Raw genomic sequence first — 27358 nt, 5'->3', positions numbered from 1 at the left:
TTTCTTCATCTTGAATGTGTTTATTTTTGCGTAAATAATGTTAAATAAAAGCACATGCATGTTTATCACACACGCTATTCTGAGCAATTCTTGGAACATCAAAACACTTTTTGGTCTTACATACTTTCTGAAAAGCGCCATAGAAACCCCAAATGCTGCCGGTGACGGGTTTAATCTGTTTATCGAGACGACAGCCGTGCGTTGGCGAACGATGGATTTGGCGGTATCCACCAGTGCGTTGTTTAGCAAACATTATTCCAACGTTGAGCGAAGCAATTTACACGGCCCATACAAACATGACATCAAAGAGCATCTCATCGACGTGGAGCGCTATTGATGAGAAATTAATTTAGCTTCGACTTGAAAGGCATAATGCAACGATGTACCGGGTCATTAAAAGACATCTGAAGTAATCCCACGCTGCTCCAAATCAGTCATGGAAAGGAAAATTCAACTTTACGTAAGCAACGAGGGTTCTAGTGTTGTACCGGTTTGAGATATTTTTCAAACTGCTCGCTTCACTGTACAGTGGAAAACTTTTTCGAACTGCACTTGAATGAATAAAATGAAACACAAACTGTGCTGGAAAAGTAATTGAAAACAACCGTACACCACGATTTTAACCACAGGCAGCCAGAGTGGCTTCATTAATTATCTTCCGATTTGTGTGCTCGCTTTTCGATTTGTCTTTATCTCATTCCATTAATAAATGTGTTGTTGCGAGCGAAAAGGCAATATTCAATTTCATCGATGTGAAAACATGATTGAAGGGCATCCTACGATTCCGTGACCGCAGCGGAGGCGAAGGAGGAGCAGAAGAGGGAGGGATTCTGCAACCGAATAGTAGACCCGATACTTCATCATTTTTTCCCCCTGATGTCAATCGTGAATCCTCACAGGATAATTATTTTATTTCACAAACGTCCGCAGTATCGCTGATTGGAAAATGTAATTTCCCTTCGAATGATTTAATAACATTCGATAGTAAACAAGTTTTGTCCCAGGATGGGTAAGGTAGAGGGAAAAAATATGGCAATAACACGCTGCGGAAAGAAAAGCCCATTTATTGGCGAGTCGATTGTGAGCGAATTGGCTTTTGAATGCTGATAAAGCAATTTAGAAGGCTCCCGATTTAAATGATTTAATTAATTTATGACAATTTTGTACCATACGTGTATTGTTCATCACAACGATAAAAATAAATCTACAATTTTATAAATTTGATGTATCGCATCGCATGAAAATTGCAAAAAGGGTGACGTGAAGTTATACGAATTAAATTTAAAACTGACAAACCACAGGACCCAGATTCTGATAAAAATACGCCTTTAAACTTGGTGTTTGGTGCCAGTACTACTCTTCCAACACGCATTCGATTAAGCTGCAGTTTTCCCACGTAGATTAACGAACAAAACAAACTCACAGAAAAGCGCTTGACGACAGAAGCCACCGTTCCACGTTTTCCCTACGTACTTCCAGCAGTAACTTCTTGCTACAAAAAAAGACAACACAAACTTTGTGCTTTCTCTTTGCCTTTTTAAATTTATAAATCTCTTCCGCGAAACGGACACCGTACGACCGGTCGGTCCCAACGGTCATTGCTTTTAATAAATCTCTTTAAGCACCCATTCCCCAACCCCCCCCCCCTCCCCCTCCCCCTGGGGGTGAAAAACAGGAAAAAGTTGCACGAATCCACGCCAGCGCCAAAACGTTTACACGCTTTTAACGCGCGTCCCCCTCCCCTTTTGCAAACCCACAGGAAAAAAACCCCATCTACCGCCCGGGAAAACTTCCCACGGCTTACGGCTGGAGCTGATTCAAGCCCTCGAAAAGTTGACGTCGGCTGATGGTCGCCTGGTGGCTGCCGCTGACGGTCGGTCGCTGCAACCGGTGTTGTTGCTTTCCTTGCGGCACGCGGAAAACTTGGCAGAAAAGATAAAAATGGGACGACTCTTTTTTGCTCCCTTTCCATTGCCTACTGGAGTGTTTGGGCAAGTGTTATGTTCCCGCCACGCGTCAAACATGTACTTCACACATTCCCCCCAGCAAGGAGGCGGTCGGGGAGGGGAATGTTTATTTTGGTTACTTCAACATTAACCATTTGCGATGACTAGAAACTCAGCAACACACACAATGTGGCTCATATTCGAGTTCTTAAGAGTACTACTTTAGAGGATCACATAGATAAATTTTAATACAATTCGAAGAAAATGAATAATTGACTGGTTAAAATATAAAATGTTAGCAAAGTGGTGAACAGTAGCAGAAAAACATGTTTTTATAGTGTGTAATAATTACAATCTAATATTTAATCTAATACTTTTTACCTTTTTCATTGTCACTCTAAGCGTCTTTATGATTTACTCTCCATCGTTCCCTCTGTATTAGAGAAAACATCATAATTGAATCTAGCAAGAAAGTTTGTCGCTAAGCTCTTCTTCCGGAAGCACGTACAATGTAACGTAAAATGTAGCTCAAGAAAGTAGATCAACTGCGTAATGGTGCTCGTTATACTTCCTTTTTTTCGTTTTCGCTACATTCCCATAACGAGCAAAGGAACAGGACGAAACAATGATAATGATTTTCCACAAATGGTGCTGCTCCAAGTTGGGGAAAAGTCTGCAGGAAAAGACCGTAAATTCAATGCAAACGTTACATCATTCCTACATTTGTCGCCTCGTGTACGAACTTCCGGGCTATTGCGATCCGACGTGTTAAGCATATCTTCAGCCCTCCGTTTCGGGCGCAAGTGCTTCAAAGTGCAATTCTATCAATCGCTTTTTCGGGACGTGCCGGGAAACAGAAAAAGCATTGATTGCAGTGTTCGCTTTTGCGGCCCACGGAGAACAATTCCGAGCGCAACAAATCTCCGTTTTATGTGCCGTTGTAAAACCCAATGCCGACACTACGGCTTGTTTTGCACGTTTAACTTGTTTATTCTGCACAATAATCATGATATTGAAATAATGTCGAACGGAATCCACCGTCGAAGCGCAAAGATCTCCTCGCGGACGTGTGCACCCACCATGAAAACGTGCCAACATTCGACACCTTCGGCATGGTGTGTTAAACAATTTCCAAAAAAAACCCCGTACCTGCATGCTCCTAATCTCGTTTACGTGCTCGTTGGCGCTATCTATCGCGATCCGTAGTGATTGCGGACGGACTAAACGCGTCCCCAGCCCACTTCGTCATCAGCACGCCAAAGGGAGGGAAAAGCGGGCGCTCTCTTCAGATCTCCACCCCTGTCGCATGTCAACACGCTTTGAATGCGAACTGCAACGTGCAACTTACACGCGCCTGCATCGCAACCCTGCTCTGCGAGTGGTCTTTTACGGGTCGATCGTCGTATTTACCTGGCATACACGGTACGGTGCGGTGTTCGTGTTTCAGTTTTTCCATTTTGTGCCGCTGCTGGGTTGATTTTCCAAAATACCTTGAACGCTGGCTGTGGAGTGCAAAAATTTATGCAAATTGAAGCAATTCACCCTGGCGACCGCGGTGACGATGGGTGTGGGGCTGCGCAGCGAAGCAGTTTACCAAATTGGACAAACTCCGGTCAAACGAAGGGTGCTGGCCCGCATCGTCACCGGATGTCCTTTTTTTTTTGCTGCGGTGAGGCCAAGTGGGCTAACAAGTGGCCCGGGCAGGGTGAACTTTTGCATCCCATCGGCCGACCTTGACCGTCACCAGCTTTCGACGCATTACAGTTGAATGATGGACCAGAAAAACGGAACACAGAGCACACTTCAATGAAGCGTGAGGAGTTTTCATTTTCCGACGAATGGAAGAGTTTTCGGTGATGTGTGAAATGGAAATATGAACCACAATTTGTGGAAAGGTAATGCAACGCAAGAGCTAGCAAACGATGTGTACGGTCAAGAACTATTTTAATTTGATTTACGTCTCTTCCAGACCGCAAAAGGGAAATTAACTGACCTGTAAAAAAGATTACAGAGTGTTTGCTTTAAAACAACTTTATGTGGAATAAACCATCGGGAATGTACTTTTAAACCTACTTGTTCTTTTTTAAAAAGTTTAATTTTACTTAAAAATAAAACCTTATTTGTGTGAATTCCCTATCGTAAAGCCTTTCTTTAACTTTTGATTATTCAATAAACGTATTGATCTTTTGAATGATCATTTTTATTATCATTTATCACGTTTTGAGCGTTTTTTTGTCAAAAAGATTACCTGAAAAACTTTCTCGTCATAATAATGCGTTATTTTCTTTAATTTTATGTGAACGAAAATCGTTTGAAACTATTAAATCTATTTCGTTATCAACTCTCTTTTTTATTTTACTGTATTTTCTGTCATGATTCGAAATTTGTTCCATATTTGAACAGCTTTACACGAAGTGTTTTAATTGAAATTTCATCTTCGGTTCGGTAAGAAGAAAATAGTGGTTTACGTACTTGGTATGAATTAGAACACCTGTTCCTTGATGAAAAAACAAGCGATTCAATTGCCCAGATAGTTATTTATAGCAGTTTATTATTCTTCAAACAACACCACAAATAACACCTTCTAGATTGTCTTCTGGCGTACATATTCTGAATTGTTTCCTGCCAGTTTCTCCTTTCGGGGTCATCACGCAAGCCATATGACACATGTTTCAATTATAAACCTTCAGCCAATGAAATCCTCCAGCAATCAGAAGGCCAAAACGAAGCTGATTGGGAACGGCTATAATTCCTCTGGAATAAATAACAAGCCCCAGCTCAAATGTGCTCATCTTCGCCACAAACACTCGGTCGGACGGAATCGGAAACGAAAGAAAGCTAAAGGTTCCGGTCCTCGCACGTGCGATGTGCGGTGTGGGTTCATTTTCCGATTGTCAGGGGGAGAGAGATAATGATTCTTGCGGCAATGCGGATGAAAAATAAATTAATTTGCTATTGCGACCAAGACATGCCGATCAATAAGTAAAAACAACACCGTCTGTACGAGGACGATTCCATTGCTTCTCCGCTTGATTGCATTCAGGTTCAGGGTGAGGCGGCGTAGGTGAGGACTATTTTACTTTTTTAGATTATTTTCTTCGTGCCAAGATAGAAACAAGTCAACCGAGACAATCCTATCTATTTATCGCTTTTTGCGGAGCGACACGGAGCGATCCACAATCTCATTATTTGGTGTTAGTAGGGAGACTAGTGATGGTGTACGGAGGATGTGATGGGGATAATCAATTAAATTGCATCCTCCGGTAAAAGCCCTCATCAGCGACCAGGACAACAACACCGCGGAGCAATATATTGTGGTTAAAATATATATATTTAACAAACCCTCCGCAAAGCTTCACCACTCCTTGCTTCGGTCCAACCGAAATCAAGGGGGTTTTGTTCTTCATCGTTCCACCCTTGCAAGATAATGTTGCATCCGGTTCGGTCGACGAAAACGGCTCCCTATATGATGAACAATCACCGTTTGCAAATGGGTCGTTTTTTCCTCCCGAGCCTTCCACGCATTCTCCTCGCCAAAATGGCCAACCAGCTGCAAGCGACATCATTATCGTCATTTGTATTCGTTCAACGTTCGAGTGCCATGAATTATGGGTTGCTCCACACACATTCTTCCTCCTTCCGTTCCAACATACACCCCTCCACACAGGACGGCGAAAATTGGAAACTCAATAAATGCAGAGCTCTTCACCATCGGAGTGCACTTGATTGTGGGAACAATTTGGCATAATTAATGTCGAGCGTAAAGTGTAGGCCATTCCCGGGCGCTTGGGCAGGAACTGAGATGGGTGGGAGTGAAGAAAGAAATCGGATGCAGATGCAATCATGGACCACCACGACCCATTTCAGGTGCCCCGCCCCAGCCCCACGCCGTGCGCTGCTTAAACCGGGAAGTGCTCGAGAGGAGAGAAAGTTGTTGATCAAATTGAAAATTAATCCATTCTGTCGATATACCGCGCGGTGAACGGTTGGCCAGCCAGTTTGGATTGCTCGCATCGGAGTGCTCTCGTGAAATTTTGATAGGTAAACTGCAAGCAAAATGAGCACCTCCCAAATGGGGTTCATTTAATTTCACCACATTCCCGTGCCGCACTCAAATTGTCCGAATTGTTTGATGAATTAGCCTACAAGCAATTAAAAATGTGTTTTTATTTCGGCACGCGGTTTTACAGATGATGCACATTGTGGCATGAAGTGATGGTTGACTTATTTTTGGGTAAATATTTCGCTGGCATGCAACCATTATTTTCATTTTTTATCATTCGTTTTATTTCTCTTTACGCGGTCAATACAAATTACAAATGGCATTTTGTTGATCGTCGCATGTGAAAAAAATAACACACCTCAGATTAAGTAAGAAAATACCCACGTTTTTATTTTTTAAACTCATAATGAATAAGTTGCTATACTATGGTATATCACGAAAAATATTTGATAGAAAGTGTATATGGGTCACATACGAATTTCTTAAACTATTTTGCCTTCTTTTAAACGAAACAAACGAGTCACATAAAATCCAATTCTTTTTGCATCGCTAATAGGCAGTAGCTGCTGAGACTCGGTGACGAGAGGACGCAAAACACGAGCAAATCGTATACGGTCAAGCGATAAATTGAGATAAAAGAAACGATACTAAAAGTGACGAGTACAGATAGTGCACACTACCACATAGGACCCACTATGGGTCTAGCAAAAGTTCAAATGACGACGCGCAAACGCAATGCGAGCGTTGCACGTCAAAAAAATCTAGTGACAGGAAAAAACATTGATGCATCTACAGAAAAAAGAATGCAGTTCGAATCTCCAAACCCATTTGAACTGTTAAAAATGGATTGTACTGTCGCACCAAATGTGCAGAAAAAAAGTGAGGTTGAACCAAGAAAAGAAGCGGCTGCAAAGCCACCACCACCAATAACAGTAGCTAGTTCCAACGTAGGTGATATACACCGAAAAGTTATTGATGCCGGAGTGATCAGATACACCACTACGGCTACAAAGATGGGGATTGTCGTACGTGTAACGAACACAAGTGATTTCAAAAAAGTAATGAACTATTTTAAATCTAAAAACGTGGAATTCCACTCTTATCAACTAGAGGAGGACAAAACGACTAAAATCGTATTATCAGGTCTCATGGACATGCCGATTGAAGATTTAATAAGTGCGCTTAAAGACGAACAGTTGGACCCTGTTTCAGTGAAGAAACTTACAATAAAAAACAGAAAATTCCAAGAGCAGGCACTCTATTTAGTGCACTTTAAAAAAGGTGCAGTGTCACTAAACTTTCTAAGAACAATCAAGGCAGTGAACCACCAAATAGTGCAATGGAGATACTATTCCACTAAAGAAGGCCCGATGCAATGCAAAAATTGCCAACGATACGGGCACGGAGCAGCAAATTGTAACCACCCAGAAAAGTGCATCAAATGTGCTGGCAATCACATATCTGCGAAGTGCCCAGCAGCAGCTGCTAGCGACGAGGGTATCATACCCTCACATAAACTCAAATGCGCAAACTGTGATGGCAATCACACGGCAAATTTCTCCGGTTGTCCAAACCGACCAGAAACAAAACCGAAACAGACATCCAAACCAAAGGTAGAAAAGAGCAAAACTATTAGGCATTTTTCAGCCAGTGAGTTCCCCCTCCTACCATCCCAACTCGATCCTCCTCCAGCACCACACACTCCCCGGAATAACAACAATCCATTCAGAGGCGATAACCTTTTTAACACAGCAGAGCTCGGGGATATTATAAAAGATACTTTTCTCCACCTGCAAAACTGTAGTTCAAAACAAGACCAAATCATGGTCGTATTTAAAATTGTTAGTAAATACTGTTTTCCGTGATGACTCTCTCAAAACAACCAAAGATTGCATACTGGAATGCCAATGGCATTTCAATTAAAAGAACTGAAGTACAAATGTTTCTTAAAAAGCATGAAATTGACTGTATGGCCGTCACTGAGACATTTCTGAAGCCAGACCAAGCTTTTTCGATGCCAGACTACTTTACGTACAGACTGGACAGAACAACGCACACTAAAGGAGGAGTTCTTCTGATCATCAAAAAAAAATGTCAAACACGAACTGATGAAATCTTTCAATTTGAAGATCATAGAAGCAATAGGTGTAAAAATTTACACAAACAATAACCACTTTTCCTTAGTTGCAGCATATCACCCTGGAGGCAATACACAAATTGATCTATTCAAAAGAGATATTACCAAATTAACTCTAAGAAATGATAACTTTTTCGTGTGTGGCGATTTCAACGCCAAGCACAGGTCATGGAACTGTGTATCCTCAAATCAGGCAGGTAGATGCCTATTTGAGGAATCACAAAAAGGGCTATTTTCAATCCACCATCCCAACTCTCACACATATATACCGTCGAACGCTTCACGCAACCCATCAACGCTAGATCTAACGATAACCAACAATAATATATCTTTCTCTGAACTTTTAACGCTAACCGAACTAACATCAGATCACTTACCGGTGATATTTGAAATCACCAACACAGAAATAAACCATAGAAACCAGAGGGCCATATACGATTACAACAGGGCAAACTGGAATGAATTTAGAAACTGCATAAATAGCTCCTTGGATTTATCTGTAGTTAATCTGGGCATGATAACAAACACCAGTGATATCGATCTCATGTTAGACACGCTTACCACTGTAATTGTGACAGCCCATGAAAATAGCGTCTCATTAACCATACCTGATAGCTACAACATTATTCTTTCGGAGTCTACTCTCCAACTTATTAAAATTCGTAATAAGTACAGGAAGAAATGGCAAAGACATCGAGAGAATACTAACTTTAAGCAAACATATTATTTTCTCAAGGCAGTTATCGAAAATTCCATATCGAATGAAAGAAACTTTGCTTGGTCCAGAAACTTAATTGAAATGAATGCTCAACAAAATAATAGCAAGTTATGGAAATTTGTTGGCATCATGAAAAAAAAGAAAAAAACAATACCTGTACTCAAAGTTGGCAATGCACAGCTTATAACAAATGTAGAAAAATGCCATGCAATCAAAGAACATTTTGAAAAGGCCCACACCGGCACGTACCACTACCGAAGCGCACTGGATAATAGAATTTCAGCTTCAAACACCAACGCTAGTAGCCATTTTCAGCCAGAGACGACAACTGACAATAATTTTCCCTTATGTAGGCCGAAAGATTTGACAAAAATTATCAAACGGCTAAAATCGAAAAAGTCCACGGGCTTAGACAGAATTAATTACACCACCATAAAAAGACTTCCTACTAAGGCTATCATTTATTTAAACACTATCATTAATGGTTGCTTCAAGTTAGGATACTTTCCAGACGTATGGAAGAAAGCTAAAGTTGTTGCGATCCCAAAACCGGGTAAAGATCATTCCCTTCCAGAAAACTATAGACCAATAAGCCTATTAAGCTGCTTAGGAAAAATATTTGAGAAGGTTATCGCCTTTCGACTAAATCAGCATACAGATACTAACAATATTATCCCAGACTCCCAATTTGGTTTTTCGTCCCCACCTTTCCACCACCCACCAACTACATCGGCTGAAAAACAACATTGTTACAAATAGAAGGGCAAAAAAATCAACTGGTTTAGTTCTACTTGACACAGAAAAAGCCTTCGATACAGTATGGCACAAAGGCTTAATATACAAACTCACGAACTACAGATACCCTACATACATTATTGAGATAATAAATTCTTTCATCACTAACAGAATAAATAAAGTACACATAGGACATCAAGAATCTGAACCTTACAGCCCAATAGCAGGAGTGCCTCAAGGAAGTGTACTATCTCCACTCTTATTCAATATTTACATATCTGATATGCCAGAGACAAGAAACTGTACAAATTACGTGTACGCAGACGACGTAGCCATATCTTGTTCCGCGAAAAACCCGAAAAGCATAATCAAAAACCTAAACACATCACTAAAGACATATGCAAATTATTGTAAAAAATGGAAACTCAAAACCAATAGTTCAAAATCTGAAGCCATTTATTTCACCAGAAATAGATGCAGAAGAAAATTACCTCAAAGTAATTTAAAAATAGATTCCGACTCAATAGAATGGAAAAATGACATAAAATATCTTGGGATGAACTTCGAGAAACAGATAACGTTTAAAACTCAAATTATCAACACTATAAATAGGATTGATAAACTGATAAAAGTACTTTATCCCTTTATAAACAGGAGTTCGAAACTAAATCAGAAAAACAAAATTCTGCTTTACAAAACATGCTTTCGTCCCATTATTAGTTACGCCTTTCCAGTTTGGAATAATTGCGCACGAACTTTCATTAAGAAACTACAAACAAAACAGAACAAGATTCTCAAAATAATTCTCAATCTGCCACCATGGTACAGCACACGGTCATTACATGAAAGAACTAATTTACCTATGATAAGTGACTTCCTAGAAAATCTGAACTGCAACTATTATAACAAGTGTGAAATGAGTAGCATGGACTTTATAAATCAACTTGTTCTGCATAGGAGATAAGTAAATAAGTTAGACTAGGTTAAGATTTAGGTTAAGTTAAATATTATAAATTTTTTTTTTTCTTTTGTCTGAGGGTTTTTTCCTAATTTTTTCCCGCGTTACGGAGTTCAATTATTATCAATTTCAAAATGGCAATGCCAAAAAATATTCAAATTCAACGAGGAATACAACAAGTGAACCCGGTACAACTGTATTAAAAATGATGTAAATCACCAACATATTAATTCAAAAATAAACCATATACTACTACTACATACTTTGCATCGCTAATTGTTTGTCAGTGATCCACTAGAATTACGGTGCGTCATTAAAATCATGACGCCTTCGGTACAACCACTGAGTTTATGTTATCATACCTCCAGCATCCGACATGCGGAAAGATAACTTCCCAAGAATACACCAAGATATTCTCACACTAGCAAACACTCTCGGGGGAAAAAGTGCATAAACGGTCTCGCTAGTGGATCCACATCCGCTGGAAAAGCTGGTGCGAGTAAATCATGCCAAGCAGTCGCTTAGCACCGGCTCGAGATAACGATCATGGCGATAACGTACCCGTAGTTTACAAAGAAAATTACGGTGACTGGGCGGAACCCAACGTGCGGGCGAAAGCACACTCAAAAATCAAAATTAAATGCACACCCATACCGTTAGCAGTTGATGCAGTTAACAAACATACCAACATCCCGCTCTGGTACCGTTTTCCGGCGCACACTTGGCGTATGATTTCGGTGGACATAAACAAATAACAGAAAACCGGTTGGGCGTTATTTTTCCGGATGTGGAAAAACCCCCCCGTGTACAGAACCAAAGGAACACGCAGAAGCACGAAGGCGATCGCAAAGAAACAAATAAAAACTGGCTACGCTAGGGCGAGCATAAATCTGACGCTATTGTTCCGGGCACCCTTGCTTTTCCGTTTGCGATGCACCGTGCAGGGCGTTGGAAAAGTGGTTGAATGCACAAACAAACAAAGTCGAAAGTGAGCTAAAAGTTCTTCACGGCGTAAACGACTCCCAGCTTTGCCAAACAAATCCGGCCGGCTCGCCGAAGGCTGCCCCGAAAACAACCATTCATTTCCTTGAGTCCACCCGTTGAATGCTCCGCTGGGAAGGAAAATTTCTGCGCGATCCATCCCAGTTTTCCCTTGCTTCTTGCGAGGGGCATTCCGGGCATACTGATTTTCACACCCCCGGACGCGCATGCAGCTGGCATGCTGGCATTCGGAAAACTGCAGCACCGAATCTTGCATCGGAAAATCACCAAGCCAGGTTCCGCGCGAACCTTCCCCACCGCATCTGGAACGTTGTGTTTTCCCTTTGAATGCCCAAAGTGCGCTTTCCAGCGTACGTTGTATCGAACCTCGGCACTGGGAAAAGACGGTTCCCGAGAAAAGCCAGCGAGCGCCCCGGAAGCGTTTATTCTCTGCTGCACTGTTTCAAAGCCCCTACCCCACGGAACCGACCCAACCGGAGGGTTGCCTATCCGGATCCCGAATGTTACGGTCTGGTTAGTGAATTGCTTTGAAATTATTGCATCTCGACGAGGAGATTCCCGGGAAATGCTGGTTGCACCAACTATTGCACCCCGTGTCCTATCGAGGGTTTCGCGTATCGAGCTGATAAGATGCTACTTTCTTTCCCTCTTGGGAAAATATATCCTCATAGTTTCAAAAGGAAACAAGGTTTTCGAAGGAAATGGAACAAAAATTTAAAAAGTTTCTATAGTCACAGATTTTCCGTTTAGAAAAATGTATTTCGTGAAAAACTTAACACGCTGAAGCTGCAGCATCTCGAACCACGAGCGTACAATCGATTGAAACCCAGTTTTCCCTTTTGTTCCCCCCCTAGCTATCGGACGCAGTTTCGACATTGGAAAAGTTAAATTAAATACGTCATCCTTTGCCTCGGTGAAGCGTGGCTCATCCTTTTCTGCACTTTTCCCGGCCACTTCCAGTCAGGCAGGCAAGCACGCAGCATGGGGGCACAATTTTGACAAACTTTTCAAAGAAAAGTATAATAAAATTTGCATCCACGTCGTCGTCGTTTGGCGGAATGGCGGGGCCCGCGAGCGCCAATTGCAAAATGTCATCCATCGGGCGTTGAGTAATGAGAGTTTGGATGAAAGTTCAAATTAGCGTTTCAATTGGATCGTTTATTTGACTTCCAATTACGTTTGCTGGTGGAAGTTTTCCAATAAAGGGTGAAATCTGCGAGATAATGTTTAACAAAATGTGTTCTCCTTGCACCAGGATGTGCTAACGGAATTTGATGTTGTATGTGAATATGTGAAGATTATTTATTTGACATTAATACTATATTTTACAACAGTTTTGTTCGATTCGATGATTCCTGCAGTTATTTTTTGAATGAAAATAAATTAATTATTTTATTTGGTTGGATAACTTTGCAAGACTATTTGCTGAAAACTGGGTTTTAAATGGTTTATCTAATGTTGGGGGAACAGTTCATAATCTCATTATAACTTTACACAACTGGAGACTAACCGTTAGCGCACTTCTTGAATATGCTGTTTGTGATTATATGGCTGTATCTCATTCATTCCATCAATGCGAACGATTCCTCATCAGAATACGTCAAGTCTTAACATGCATTAGGGCAAAATCATCATCTTATCATATTGACGGGTATCGAAGCAACTACCTCGGGGTATACAATACTAACCTATCCTTGTAAGCTGCTCGCACAAGGATATTTGCTGATCGTACGGTCTATGATGGTTCCCAACGGCTAAGGCAAGGATTGATTTAAGCGTCAATCAGACAAACAAATCTGTTAACCAGGTTGTTTGTTTTAGCGGACGGTTCGAACCACACCGGAACGAAACGGACACAATGATACACGAGCCTGTGGAATATCAGGGCATTTGGCTTTCCAGAGCCGTTGACGCGCGATGCGATGATGAATAAATAAGCCCCGGCGGAGGGTCGGTGCTTCATTTGCATAATTGATTCGTTAATAGATATGCATTGGCAGGTTTCGAGGTAAGAAAATTATGCCGGACGGACCGCAGACATGGTTCGGAGTGAGTCTCGATTGAAAGCCGAACCAACAAATGGGTGTTAAAATACGATAAGACCTCGCGAAGCATTATGCCTTGGCATCTGGCTCTTAAAGCTATTACAAACTTTCCTCCTCCAAAGGAATTTCCACCCCTAGGATTGCGCAATACTTGCACGAACAATTTTACAAACCCTCTATCCAACCGTGCGGCGTCCCTTTCGCCTACTTTTAATTTCACCCATTCAATGCGCGTCCATGGATGGGAGCTGCGTAATGAGCCGAGGGAAAATCGTGGCTCGAGAGTAACCGCAAACAAGTGCACGAATGGAAAAGCCGCTAATTACAAAATCATCCTAATGAGACATGCTGGTGGAGTGGAAAAAAAAAAAGGAAACATCCCACACCGACCGTCGAGAGTTACGGCTGAAGGGTTTGTTTTTGCAGAATTGCTCCGACATGGAAATGAATTCATCGTTCTTAGCGGCATAACCCATGGGCTCCTCCGAATGCACGGGTGTTGGAGGAAGTCGAGAAGCAAAAAAGAGGCAACCACGCTCGTGACAGAAGACCTATGCCACAAGTTACCGGTGTCGTCAACAAAACCAACGTAATCCCGAACCAAGTGCGCGGATGAATTCAAAAGTTCTCCGGACACGTGATATACATTGCGCTGCTTTACACACGACACGTTCGTCTCGTCCTCCGGAAAGCTTACCTTATCCTGAGGGCACAATTTTGCTGTTTGAAAAAAGAATTACTGGAACACATTAATATCTCCCCACATGAACATGGTCTGAACCGGTTGTTGGAAAAGTGGGCGGAATTAATTTGCCATCGTGAAGGCTCACTCGAAGAGAACACAAGAACGCCAGACGTTTTGTAAGGATGATATTTGAAAAGCCAGAGCCTCCGGGAAAAAGATAACATTAAACGATGCCAATGGATGATTCATGATGTGCCGCCCGGTAATTATTATCATTTGCACATGATGAGCGTCTTATACCAACAAACAGGGGTTAGAGAACGGTTTCATTCGCTTCCTTCATTCACGTAATTAGTGGCATTGGGTGCTGGGATAAACGCTTTAAATTACACCACAGGCAAACAGAGTACGACGCCCCTTGGTGCAAATTCTCATTGAGCTCTGGTTTAATTTTATGCTGCATATGCTCCTCATTACCATTCACAAGGAGCAGAACGGCGGAAAAGATAAAACTGTCGAACGGAGGTCAGATGTGGCTGGTAATATATTCTCCAACAGTTCAATCGATAATTAGCCCAATGCATTGAAAGTCCTCTTAATTACACGCATTAATTTATGCCACCACTAAATGCCGACCGTCTGCTCACTTATCCTGCCGCAAGTTCGTCAGCTCCAGGTCCTTCAGCGTGATGCCATACTTTACCAGCTTGCCTTCGATCAGCGACAGGAGATCGTCGTACATCTTACTCACCCGCGCCAGGTCGTACCGAAGAGCTTGGATTTTATCGTTCTTTTGAACCAGCAGCTTTTCGATCCGGACGCTCAGCGATTGAGGCTCGATGCCGGCCAGCGATAGGACTTCACCGAGAATGGCCTCCCGCTGCTCGGTCTGCTTCTCGATGTACTCCAGCTTGCGCTCGAGCAGCGAGTTCTTCAGGCCAGACTTTTGCTGAAGCTCCAGCATTGATTTCTCAAACAGCCGCTTCAGCTGATCCCGCTCCTCGACGAGCTTTTCGCAACGCATCTGGAGCACGTCCTGCTCTAGTTTGAGGCTGGACAGCTGCTTCTGGGTGCTGTTGAGTCTCGTCTTCACCCGGTTGAGGGTGGCCTTGTCGCGGTCGTAGTACTGGAGCTTCTTCCGTAGCTCCACCAGCTCAGCTTGAGCGCTCTTGAGCGGTTCCGTGAGTCGTTTGTTCTCCGCCATTACCTCGGTGAAGCTCTTCAGGTCCTTGTCCGACTGTAGGCGCATCTCCTCCATCTCCTCCTTCATGCTGTTGATCAGCGCTAGGTTGTTCTGTGTGATCGCGTTGTAGTAGCTCTTCATCTCCCGGTACGCCTGTTCGTTGGTGCTTATCAGTTCAGCGATCTGCCCATTCTTCCGCTCCTCGACCTCCGACAGCTCCATTTCGTGGCGCACCTCTGCCTCCTCCTTGTAGCTGGCGAGCCGCTGCTCGAACAGCTTCGTCATGGCCTCAATCTCGTCCTGGAATTTGGCCCGCTCCACGCTGAGCAGTTCGCTGTGCTTCAGCTTCAGCTGTTGGATCTCCAGCTCGGCATTCTCCTCCTTTTCGCGCAGCAGCCGCTTCAGGTCCCGCTTGTCGTTCAGCAGCTCCCGTTCCTGCAGCGTATGGTCCTCTTGGGCCATCTTCAGCTGCGTCATCATCTCCGCCCGCAGCTCTCCGATGTGCGACTGGTGCTCGTACTGCAGGTGCTTCATCTCCTGCATCACGTTCTTAGTGTCCTGCTCGGCCAGCTCCTGCGCTACCTCAACGTCCCGCTCCTTCCCGCGGATGACCGCCTTGGCCTCCTCCAGCTGCTTGCGCGTAATCTCCCAGTACGTACGCAGCTTGTCGCGCTCGAGCTGGAAAAAATTGCGCTCTTCACGCTCGCGCTCCATCTCGTTCCGCAGCTTGAGGGCGAACTGCTCCAGCTGCTCCCGGGACATGCTGGACGTGTCGACGCCATCGATGACAGCTGCCATAACCGAAACGGTGCAACGATATGGTTACTACTGCTACGTGTTGGAGCTACATTATAAAACTGATACTCACTGCTTCCTTTTGCCTTTTTCGGACCCTTTGGCCGTGGATAACATGGGAATTGGATTGAAATGGAACGGTTTAGAACGGCTATATCAATATGGAGTTAACACTCAAACAAAAAATTGGAGTGTCAACAGATAAAGTCAAACATACCATTTTGCTAGACCTGCCGACAGTTGTGTCAACTCTACTACTCTATTTCGATGTGCGATTTGCTGAACAGTATTCGTAACGGATTCGAGCGCTGTATCGTCCGGATTTTCCCAGAGCTACATCTGGAAGAAGAAAAAAAAGCTGCGGTAGTGTTTCTTTCACCCTCGATACGACGAGCAGCCTAAATCAACAATCAGGGAAACAAATCTCGCCTAGGATCGTTGAGCAAACAGTGCGAACGGAACATTTTTTACACCCTCCGAAGGACGGCCTTCCCGTCCGAGGCTCTTCAACGTGCATCGGGGCTTTACTTACCAAACATCAGCAGGCCCAAAATCCGACGTTTTAACCGGCACCGTCATCCGTGTCGAACGGAAGGCAAATGGTTTGGAAAATAAACTCAGTAACACCGCTCGCACGTTTGCGCAATCCTTTTATCGAACCTGTTGTCAGCACCGGCTTTTTGGCTTGAGCGTATATCGAACAAACAGGTGCAGGCATCAGAGCCTTCGGTGCTCCCCATGGTTACCAGGGACGCGGCTGCGTAGCGTGTACTTACCTGTGCGTTGGTTGCTACGTTAAAGTTGTTGATGTTTATAGCAGTGGTCGAGTGATAGCACAACAACGATGGCATGGCAAATGCATTGAAAAGCCACTGAACGTTGTGGAAAATTTCAGTCATAAAAACACGTTACGTATTTCTATTCGTTTGAAGATTTTCCTTAAAAACCAGTCAATAAAAACGAAACGAACCAGCTCACTTCGGCTTACTGCACGTGCAAAGAAAAACGATTGAATAGCCACTCTCTTGGAAAGGGCGCCATTTAAACACATGAGGATGCCTGATTGAATCCGAAAGTAGAGCACAATATAGAAGCAAACATTCTGTTCAGCTTTCTTCTAGCGTATATTTGTTTGTGTCTTTTCCTGGAAAGGACCAGGCGTAAGCGGTGAGTGCAAACTGCAGTGCAAATGCGCCAACCTCAATAACAAGAGTTGTTCTCGGAAAATTGTGGGACCCCGGCGTGCTGCTGCTAGCCTGCGTCGGAAAAGCAGCATTACCTTTAGTGGAGAAAACTAAATTTTTCTTCTCCAAACCCGGTCCGTACCGGTTTCTAGAATGCACCATACCAGCCCGGTGCTCACCTTTCACCGTTTGACCGTAGCCTTCACAGCAGATTAGAGATGTTCGGGCGAAAAATTCACTTCCAATCAGTGCCAATACACTTGGGCAATCGTGCGAAATCTAACGGGGCGGAAGGGCAGCGACAGCTGGGCTGGGTTCAACACTGCGCCAGAGCCAGAGATTCCTACGAGAAAAACCGATGGAGTGCAGTGCTGGACGAACACACGCCCGACGATTCTACATTCAATTTGAGTTTCATGGATCAATGCACTTACAGGGTATGTCTGCAATCTACGCCATGCCGTCCAACTCACCAGCAGACAAAGGGTCTAGGCTTCGGAGTTTGGGTGAAGTTCCGAGCCTGCATCGTTTTCTTTTTTCCATTTTCTCGATCTACGTCAGTACTCCTGCTTCTAAAATCTGCTATCAAAATTCTCCGTCCACACGGACGCCTCGCTCGAACGATTCTTATCGACCACCTTCCAGACTTTGGTCGTCCCCAGGTTTCATCACCTTTTTTGGAAGCACAGGGGATTGAAAAAAAAGGGATGGAATGCTTTTTGGTGAAGTGTTTTCATACGGCCGCCTAAGTGGAGTTTCTTCGAGCAGGGTAATTCTCGTTGTTTCAGGTGTTCGTTCCGGGTTGGGGACTTTGGAGCACATTGAGCACATCGTATCAAACCGCTACCATATGGTGGTATACCGAAGTTCTACAAGTTCGGTTGTTCCGTGCGTTGAAGATTTCCTTTTTGTTTCAGTGTTTAAACCTCCGCTTTGATAAAAGTGGGTCATTTTCATAATATAAATTGCTTCTTGAGTCTGATGTTTAAGTTTTTCTATTAATTCGGATGGAACTGCCAGGATCGTCGAGATCTAAAATGCATTCTTTATGTTCGATTTGAAATTTTACAGATCTAATAATTGTCCAGTGTACGTTGTTTAATAAAATTATCGGTACCGTGGGCTTCGATGCAGGAAAACATTATAATTCTTTTCAACTAGAAGTTTTTAATCAAATAGCATTCACTAAATTCACGGAATGTGGTTCAAACTTTGAACTAATCAGATAATCCTTCTTGGAATTGATTCCAACAGCTGTGCGAACCTGTAAGCAAATTACATCATATCTCAAGGGATTTTCAATCTTTACTTCGTTCTTAAATTAGCATAATCAAATCACTACAAGTAGGTTCCTGCCAATCTGATTGGAGTCGCCGGTTCAAATCTCAAACCGAAGAGGTTGCTCAACTGAAGCCGAACTAATGCACCGGGCATGAATGTAAATTAATTCCCCCACCACAACCAAACCGGCAAAACCACGAAGATTAATCGTGATGCTTTCCAATTTGTTTGCACACCAAACGGATGAGGCGACCCGAGGCGTCCATAATTCTCACGATGGAATGGTTGTTTTCCATCACCAATCGTAATCCCGGGATTACGCACCAACAGCATCACCCTGGGGCATTACACCGGAGCAGTCGTTCCAATTAGTTTCATCGGCGAACGACTAATAATATCACGTCTTCGAAGTGCACCATGGGGGCCAAACTCACCAGCCGAAGAAGGGGGGGAAAATTGGGCGAAAGGTGAGCAAGTTTCCCAACACCCAGCTAATGCGACGAATCTCGCGAAAAGCCACAAACTCGGTACCGTGTAGCAATCGTTCATCATTTCGGTCCATTTTCTACCCGGGACGCAAACTTTGTCTTACGGTTCCCCTGAAGCTCGCTGCACATTTTCCAGCCTCGCGCCGACGAACAACCCTTGAGCCGTTGGACGCATTTACATACGCGTGCGAAGCATTTATTTCTCTCGGACCCGGGAAAACCAACCGGGAGCAAACGGTTCTTCCTTCCCGCGGTAATTGTGGTGTCGTTTCGACACTGTTGCTCGTGCCGAAGAAATCACTAACGACTCGGTGGTATGCCTAATGACACGGAATTCCGCACGTAATGTAATAAGGGGGCTTTTCTTTCGTTTTTCGCACCACTAATACACTGCATTGGGAGAAAGGCAGCCGCTTTGGTCCTATTCATCCGGGGTGGAACCTTAATGTGGTTTTTCGCATTCGGGGTCACGTTCTTAATTACAATCTTTGAAATTACCATCCAGTGACTCGGACGGGTGCGAAAAGGGGTTTTGAATGCAAAAGGTGGCCGAGCGCGTTACTAACGGCCACGATAGCAGCAGGAAACCATTAATGTGCCCTAATGTCGCATAAATAAATTTTCCACTCGTTGGAAACGAATGGATGTATTAAGTGTTGTGCGGTTTGCGTTTTTTTTTCTGCCCCTACGGATTGCCTCGCCAAAGATGGACAATATATTCGCTTCTCCGAGGGGGAAATGCACGACTTAAACGAACGTGCGCCTGGAGGGACTGCTCGAATCGGAACGGACGGATGGTTCACTTTTATTCGTCGTCTTTATGTTGGGTTTAAGACCACATCCGACATAATTCAAACTAAGCCCGCACATATGCGCACATCGTCGCCGGCATTATCTTCAAACAACCATCGTACGGGCCATCGTTCGTTAGGACAATTCCATTATGAAACGATACCCCGGGCAAGATACCCGCCCCGGTACTGATAAAACGCTCCAAGACGTGGAAATGGAGTCCCGACTTGTCAAAAGCGAACTGCAGATGCAAAGCAACTAGGGGCGTGGGGGGAGAAATAATGCCATGTATCAGAATATTAATAACCACATTACCGAGCCATACGAAACCGCACCGTGGGAGGGAGCAAGTTCGAACTAATTCTGAACTTTCTCGCACGCGGTTGGCGGAATATTCTGACGACGATTGCCAATACCGGAAACCCGGTTGGGAAAAGCTATCATCCGGTGGTTATGTCCGCCCGCCACCATGCGCGAAATCGTTTTGCTATCGACATTAAATTTTCTCCAAAGCCCGCTGACGTCGTTTTGCGTGTCACAGAATGGTGCTCATTTTAATGGAAAGTGCATTAAATTTTACGGGTTTATTATACCTCACGTTCGATGCCCAATCGTTAGAAAAAGGAAGTCTCCAATAAAACGCTTTTAGTCACAAAGTATTCAGCTCGTGTAGATATGAACACTTTCTGACCACATGACAAGGAACGGTGTTAACGAAAGCTAACTTTCTATTAGAAATAAGAGAAAAAAAAGTTTATATTGATCATGCACTCAGCTACTTACTCTATTATGGATCTTTAATCATCGAATTACCAGAGCATCTAGCCTCAGGGAAGGTTAGTCCAGCAAAACACACAGCATAAATTTTAAGCAACCTGGTTGGTCCCGTCTTCGCCATTTCATTTTGCTAATGCATCGAACACACCAGTAAATAAAGCAGACAACCTGTAATCCCCTTCAATGGCCTCTGCTTTCGGCTTTACGTGTTCTCGAAGGCGGACAAACAACCAGAACCGAACCCAACCCAAACCAACCCAATCGGACGTCCGTTTCTTGGGGGTTAATACAATAGATTTTGGATAGAATCGAACAGTAAACGAATCACAAACTCTCGAAGCGAAATGATTCAATTTTAGTTTTCTCACTTCGTATTTTACCGTGCTTTTCTACCGTTTTGTGTTTTTCATTTTGTGAATTCACATCCTTTTGGATGAAGAAAACTGGCACGCACAAAAAAAAAAGCAGTTGGCTTCCACGAGACAGAAAAACGTCCAAAGGATACCCTTCGGTCTATTTACGAATGGCACAAAATATGCTCTCCCCCGTCTTGGGTGCCGCCTTGTATCCTTTCTCACCCATCTACGGATCCGGTTTCGGCAAACATTTGCCGAAAAAACATCATCCTCACGAAAAGGGTCCATCAACCTGAAATGTCCTGCTGCCGCACGGATAGCTTAACACACGGGCCAACGTCCAATGATCCGAGGATTAGTGTGGAAAATCAGCTCGATAGAAAGGTAAAACACGGCCAAACCCTTGAACCGTCGGATCGTGATGAAGCGGAAAAGATTCTCCGGCTCGTTTTTCCGTTCGATGTTCAACCCGACCGTGGACCGCTCCAGTCTGGTAGGAAAACTTTCACAATAAAGAATAAAATTCAACCTAATTCCGTTTGCTTAGGGCGATCCGGATGGCTTTCGACTGTTTTTCTACAGCTGATAAAGATTTTTTTGTTTATTGCAAAGATATAACGATAAACTGAATTGTATAATTTTCGCTCTACGAAGGCGACCGAGCTATTAATTGTATTTATTTCTAATCAGATGAGAAACATTGCATCGGGTGTCCGAAGGTAAAAAGAACCATAATAATATTTTATCAGCTTTTTCTAACCTGTTGCTTTCCGCTGTTGCGAATGTATTATCTTCAAACTAATATTTTGAACAACGTTCGCATATAGAAATTTAAATACCACCGATGTCCTTTTTTGGGGTTTTGACCCTGATGATTCAAAACTCTGCCAAAACAGCTGAAGAAATGATGGTCAACACGCCATCTGTACCTATTATTTGGCAGATCAAAAGAATCCAGCAACCGGCCCTTGCATAAAACCATTCCAAAAACAATGAGTAAATTTTAAGAATCAACAATAACGGAAAAATAATTTGAAATTTCACATCAAACACTACTAACGCAGCCACTAGTCTCCAGTAGTGATGGAATTATACCGCACCCACCGCTCCGAACCACTTCCCTTGGAGCTTCTTTAAACCGGATTCGATTCCGGCTTAGTAAAACCTACGGTTCCTTTAGAGGTGAAAGAAGCCTCCCGGCTCAAAACCTCTATAAATTATTAAATCATCAATCACCTACGGTTCCGTCTGGAGTCGTCCGGAGTCATTCGGAGCCACCGCAGTCGTCGGAGCCACCTTAGCCGTCGGAGCCACCTTAGCCGTCGGAGCCATCGAATTTACCCATCACTAGTATACAGCACGCAGCCTACAGCCTGATGCAAAATGTCAAAACAAGTTGTTTATTCCAGAAAGCCGGGAAAAGCGTAAACAATCAACAATACAATAACCCACCGAAACAGTAGATATATTTTCCAATTTTGATCATGCCATCAGGTTAGTTTCAGCTTAATTGCCTGATTTATAAGTTGCAGTATCATAATCCAGCTGTTATACGTTAATCATTTCGCAGACTATACCGATTTTCGCGACCCAAGCCGTCCAGTTCAGCGCAAAGGTTCGCTGATGAATTTCCGTACGAAGGAGTTCACCGAAATTCCACCAAAAGATGTGGTAAGAGCAAATTTATCAATCCAGCGATATTAGGTACTATTTACTGATATCTCACTTGCAGTTTGGCAAATGTCGCTATGTATCTTCGTTTCAAAAATGCAACCGTGTCGGTGAAGGGACTTATGGGATTGTTTGTATGTTTTAGATCCAGAAAACAGTAACACAATTGTAACCACTGATGCTCTCCATTGATTTCAGTTCGTGCTCGTGATACGGTTTCAAACGAAACAGTCGCTCTCAAGAAAGTACGCATTGATCAGGACATATTCAAAGATGGATTCCCGGTCAGTGGACTACGCGAGATACAGATTCTAAAAAACTGCAAACATGAAAATGTAGTTCAGTTGAAAGAGGTCGTAGTGGGGAACAGTTTGGAGAGTATTTTTCTAGTGATGGAATTCTGCGAACAGGATTTAGCTTCGCTGCTGGATAATATGGACTCGCCGTTCACCGAATCACAAGTGAAATGTATTATTATACAGCTTCTAAAAGGATTGAAATATCTACATTCAAACTACATCATACACCGGGACCTGAAGGTTTCGAATTTGCTGCTCACCGACAAGGGCTGCCTGAAAATAGCAGACTTTGGTTTAGCCCGATATGTCAGCGACTCGGACAAACCGATGACTCCCGGACTGGTAACGTTATGGTATCGACCCCCGGAGCTGTTATTCGGTGCCAAAACGCAAACCACCGCCGTGGATATGTGGGCAACGGGATGCATTCTTGGAGAGCTGTTAATACATAAGCCCCTGCTGCCAGGATTGAGTGAAATTTCTCAGATTGAGCTGATCATCAACCTCCTTGGTACCCCAACGGAAAGCATTTGGCCAGACTACGCCAAGCTGCCAATGGTTCAAAATTTCACCCTCAAAATGCAGCCGTACAATAATTTGAAGAGTAAATTTCCGTTCCTCTCTTCGGCCGGGTTCCGCTTGTTAAACTACCTTTTCATGTACAACCCGAAGAATCGTGCCACCGCAGATGAATGCCTTTCGAGCACCTACTTCAAGGAGGCGCCCTTGCGTAAGTATGGCAGAAGATCGAAAATTACACCTGAGCAATGAGCAATCTTCTACATTCCAGCTTGTGACCCAAAGTTAATGCCCACGTTCCCGCATCATCGAGATCTCAAGAAAACATCGGTAGGAAATACGGGTGATCATAGCAAACGCACCAGCAGCTCCACGCACAGCCGTGCCTCAATCGATGGAGGACATGTGCCCACTATTTCGGATTTACTTGGTTCACTCATAAAAAAACGGCGTGTCGATTAACAGAATTAATATAATCGTAAACTAAATGCTTTACTTTATTCTTCCACCAAGGGCAATTTGGCTCGACGAAATAAACACTCCTTCACTACAGATATTCACGATCCATGGGTGTTTTCTTAGCACGCTTATCACGAGCCCTTGGGAACCATCGGTGCTTTGTCGTAAACGTTAGTTTACTCAACTCCTGGCGCACGAATTCCGGGTGTTTTGCCTTCAACGCGGCGCGACTGTTGGCGATTATGTCATCCCGTACAAGATTTGCGTTCGGTTCCGGAACGGTCACCTCGATCGGTTTGCTGAACTCGTATGGAAAGTCCGGCTTTGGGTGCCATGCGACGAAAACCTTGCCACCTTCGGCCACGGCTACTTTCTCTACCAAATCCTGCGGGTTTGCTCGTGCAACTTGCACATTCTCGTACTGTTTGAGGGTGAGAAAATGATTTCCGCGACGGAAAATCCGCCCCACGAAAGCCATGTTGATGAAAACAAACTTGAGCACGCTTGTGACACTTGTCAAACAACTGACGTGACGATGTTTACATTCCAGCTGGCAGCAAAATAGTGAACGTCATCGGTATTTTCTATTTGCAGCAGAAATTAAAGTGTTTTCAATTATTCCTCATTATTTTCCACAATGACCGAAGAATTATGTGATAAGATCGAAAAAGATGGTGAGATTTTCTTTGTACATGTTGTAGTGTTACGCATTTAACACGTTGTATTCGTTTTCGCACAGAATTCTTCAAAAACTTTCTTGCCGATAAACCCAGCCCCGAGCTGCAGCTGACCGTCGCAATCAGTGATCAAATTGGCAAACTCTCCGAAGGCATCGAACAACTGTCCAGCGCCCTCCAAAAGCAAGTTCGCGAACAGTACGGTGCGTTACTTTCGCAGGCCAAACATGCCGGTACGCTGAACTCATCGATCGAATCGATATCGAGCCACATCGAAACGCTACGCTTTGGTGCGGAACGTCTCCGGCGGCAGATCACTGTGCCATACGAATTGCTCGAAACACAGACCAAGGTACTCGGTCGGTTGCACGAGGCCTCGCATGTACTGCGACAATGTGCACGATTTCTTCAGGTGCACAAGGAACTGGCCCGTACCAGCGATCTAGCCGAGCAAGCCGGTATCGTGAACGAACTCGAGGGCCTCATGGAAGATGTGGATCTGACGAAAATTGACTTCCTGCGAGAAGAAATTGGTACCGTAACGAAAGCTAAACAGCGCCTGTTGAAGGTGGCCAATCGGGATTTATTTGAGGGAATATTGAAAAACAAGCAGGAACAAGTTGACGTGTGTTTGCGAATTTTTCACAACCTAAAGATACTTCCAAAGTGTCTCAACAATGTGCTGGAAACATTCAGCACTTACCTGAGAGATGCGATAAAGGAATCGTTCGCTGGAACGGATGTGGCGAAACTACGCAAAACAGGTGCCTCATCCCCGGCCAAAGAGCGTCAGGATGCACGGCAAATGAAAGGTCCCGGCAAAGCGCCTGCACTGACCAATTCCTCCAACTTTCGGACGAAGCTATGGCAAGCTCTGGAGTGGCTGTTTCTAGACGAAATGTTTGGCCACTGTACCCAGGTGTTGTTTCTTCAGAAGTGCCTTCTGCAGCTACCGCTTGGAGACGACTACACGCTTGCCAAAGAGTTTGATCGTCAATTTTGGGATAACCTAGAGAAGCTGCTGATCAAATCATTCAAATCGGCACAGTCGCACGTGACACAAACGCTTCAGCAGGGACTTCCGAAGCTTCTTTCGCTTGCGCGCGGACTGGAGACGAAAGTCGATCATCAGTTCACCTTTGGCGAGAAGGTGTTTAGCTCACTGGAGGCAGGCTATCTGGAAAAGTGTGCCAATAACTTCAAAGTAGCGCTGGCTGATGTCGATTTTCCCAACCAAGAGGTCATTGATACGTTGGTTCGTGTCGCTTCTACCGAACTGAACGCAGCCATTGTCGATCCACGTTTGATCGATCTCGTGACAGGCGTTTTGTGCGTGTCGAATAAAGACCTTTGGAACAAAATTGAACGCAATGTTAAACTGGGGTCCGACACACAACAGGTGGTTGGTAAGTTTTTTAAACAATTGATTCATAAAAACTGTTTAATATTCTTTGAATGGCTTCTCTTTGTCTAGATAATCCAAACGTATCGCAATCGCAGAACATTACCCTGGCAAATATCATTCATTATCATCATGAGGCAATCAATAGATTGGTTTTGAACCTTGGACCGAAATTCGCCGGTCTGGAAGCTTCGAAACGGTTAACATCTAGCCTGATCGAAGGAAAAACTATCACCTTGGCTATTTTGCAACCTTTAATCGGTAAGATATAATACCTTCTCCGTTGGGATCTCATTTTACACATATCATTACTAAAGGATTTTTTCATTACAGCTTCTATACATTCTGCCGTGAACGTTATCCTTCTCTCCATGCACCGTGAACCGGGTCTAAATTCGAACAACATTTCAACAGCCGGGCCATCGCTATACATGAAGGAACTGCAGGACTTTATCATTCGTTCGTGGAGCACGCACATTTTGCCTTACAACGATCGGGCGGTGATCGAGGAAGCGGGTCAAAGTTTGGCCATCCGTTGCATTGAGCTGTTTGTACAGAATCTGGTCACCATTCGTCCAATTTCCTTCGCGGGCAGGCAACGGCTGAAAGCCGACTGTCACCACTTGGAGGGCGCACTCAAACCCATCGTACCGGACCTGTCGTCGCTGGGGAAAAGTTTTCGTCTGCTGCGCGCCATGGCCTCACTGTACACGGTCACACCACAGGAGCTAGTTAATCAAACGACCGACGTTGGTGGAGTGGTTCCACCGTACATTGTGCTGTTCATGTTGTTCGGGTACGCCGGTAACGATATGGCGAGCCCGCACGTCACGGCCGGTTGGGGCAACGAGAAGCTGCTACAGTGGCTCGAAAGTCATTCCTCGGAGAGGGACCGGCTGGAGCTTATCACCGGTGCGCTACAAAAATACCGAACCGTGGTTCGACAGAAGAACATTACGCAATATGATCCTATCTTTCCGATTGTTACAAACTACTTGGAGAACGTGAAAAAACATTTAAACTAAACAATAGAAAAATATCAAGTATTATAAAATACATGTAGATTATTTTTTTCTTTTTTTATTTCGAACATTTCAATAGTAAGGTTTTATTGGTAACCCTTCCACAGTTTCTTCGTAACTTCGACTGGACGTTTTTGTTCGCGTAACTGCCAGAGCGTAGAGTAGGTAAGTTTTTAGAAATATCCACATCTGCGTTATGAATGCCACCACCACAAACGCCTCAA

The 27358-nt window shown here is 43.9% G+C and overlaps 4 protein-coding genes across 4 annotated transcripts; 2 read left to right on the top strand and 2 right to left on the bottom strand.

Annotated features, from left to right (window-relative positions):
* Positions 1 to 14872: 14872 nt before the first annotated feature.
* LOC131282074 (dynein regulatory complex subunit 4) lies at positions 14873 to 16299 on the bottom strand. The gene is made up of 2 exons (XM_058311464.1): positions 16281 to 16299; positions 14873 to 16203 (listed from the first exon to the last, which is right to left on the bottom strand). The coding sequence occupies exon 2, from the start codon at positions 16172 to 16174 to the stop codon at positions 14873 to 14875; it is 1302 nt and encodes a 433-aa protein (XP_058167447.1). The 5' UTR covers positions 16175 to 16203; positions 16281 to 16299.
* Positions 16173 to 24289, top strand: LOC131294676 (cyclin-dependent kinase 10). Its single transcript, XM_058322720.1, has 6 exons — positions 16173 to 16233; positions 16495 to 16534; positions 22672 to 22756; positions 22818 to 22890; positions 22955 to 23785; positions 23846 to 24289. The coding sequence occupies exons 1-6, from the start codon at positions 16173 to 16175 to the stop codon at positions 24034 to 24036; spliced, it is 1281 nt and encodes a 426-aa protein (XP_058178703.1). The 3' UTR covers positions 24037 to 24289.
* Positions 24037 to 24521, bottom strand: LOC131293999 (large ribosomal subunit protein mL42). The gene has a single exon (XM_058322081.1). It carries the CDS (start codon positions 24509 to 24511, stop codon positions 24122 to 24124), a length of 390 nt encoding a protein of 129 aa, XP_058178064.1. The 5' UTR covers positions 24512 to 24521; the 3' UTR covers positions 24037 to 24121.
* A 105-nt stretch (positions 24522 to 24626) lies between these two features.
* Positions 24627 to 27142, top strand: LOC131291625 (conserved oligomeric Golgi complex subunit 5). Its single transcript, XM_058320735.1, has 4 exons — positions 24627 to 24707; positions 24773 to 26116; positions 26185 to 26373; positions 26446 to 27142. The coding sequence occupies exons 1-4, from the start codon at positions 24671 to 24673 to the stop codon at positions 27135 to 27137; spliced, it is 2262 nt and encodes a 753-aa protein (XP_058176718.1). The 5' UTR covers positions 24627 to 24670; the 3' UTR covers positions 27138 to 27142.
* The last annotated feature ends 216 nt before the right edge of the window (positions 27143 to 27358 follow it).

Source organism: Anopheles ziemanni, chromosome 2, assembly GCF_943734765.1.
Source record: "Anopheles ziemanni chromosome 2, idAnoZiCoDA_A2_x.2, whole genome shotgun sequence".
Taxonomy (NCBI): Eukaryota; Metazoa; Arthropoda; class Insecta; order Diptera; family Culicidae; genus Anopheles; species Anopheles ziemanni.
The sequence above is the reverse complement of the archived record's forward strand: the minus strand, read 5'-3'. Positions and strand labels throughout refer to the sequence as shown.

What these genes read in the sequence shown, in the direction of transcription:
- LOC131294676 (XM_058322720.1), top strand. Translation starts at nt 16,173, where the DNA reads ATGCTGGACGTGTCGACGCCATCGATGACAGCTGCCATAACCGAAACG. An exon ending in CGAAACGGTGCAACGATATG is followed by an intron (nt 16,234 to 16,494) that starts GTTACTACTGCT and finishes TTTGCTGAACAG; the next exon opens with TATTCGTAACGGATTCGAGC. An exon ending in AGGGACTTATGGGATTGTTT is followed by an intron (nt 22,891 to 22,954) that starts GTATGTTTTAGA and finishes CATTGATTTCAG; the next exon opens with TTCGTGCTCGTGATACGGTT.
- LOC131282074 (XM_058311464.1), bottom strand. Translation starts at nt 16,174, where the DNA reads ATGTCCCGGGAGCAGCTGGAGCAGTTCGCCCTCAAGCTGCGGAACGAG.
- LOC131293999 (XM_058322081.1), bottom strand. Translation starts at nt 24,511, where the DNA reads ATGGCTTTCGTGGGGCGGATTTTCCGTCGCGGAAATCATTTTCTCACC.
- LOC131291625 (XM_058320735.1), top strand. Translation starts at nt 24,671, where the DNA reads ATGACCGAAGAATTATGTGATAAGATCGAAAAAGATG. An exon ending in TGATAAGATCGAAAAAGATG is followed by an intron (nt 24,708 to 24,772) that starts GTGAGATTTTCT and finishes GTTTTCGCACAG; the next exon opens with AATTCTTCAAAAACTTTCTT. An exon ending in CGACACACAACAGGTGGTTG is followed by an intron (nt 26,117 to 26,184) that starts GTAAGTTTTTTA and finishes CTCTTTGTCTAG; the next exon opens with ATAATCCAAACGTATCGCAA.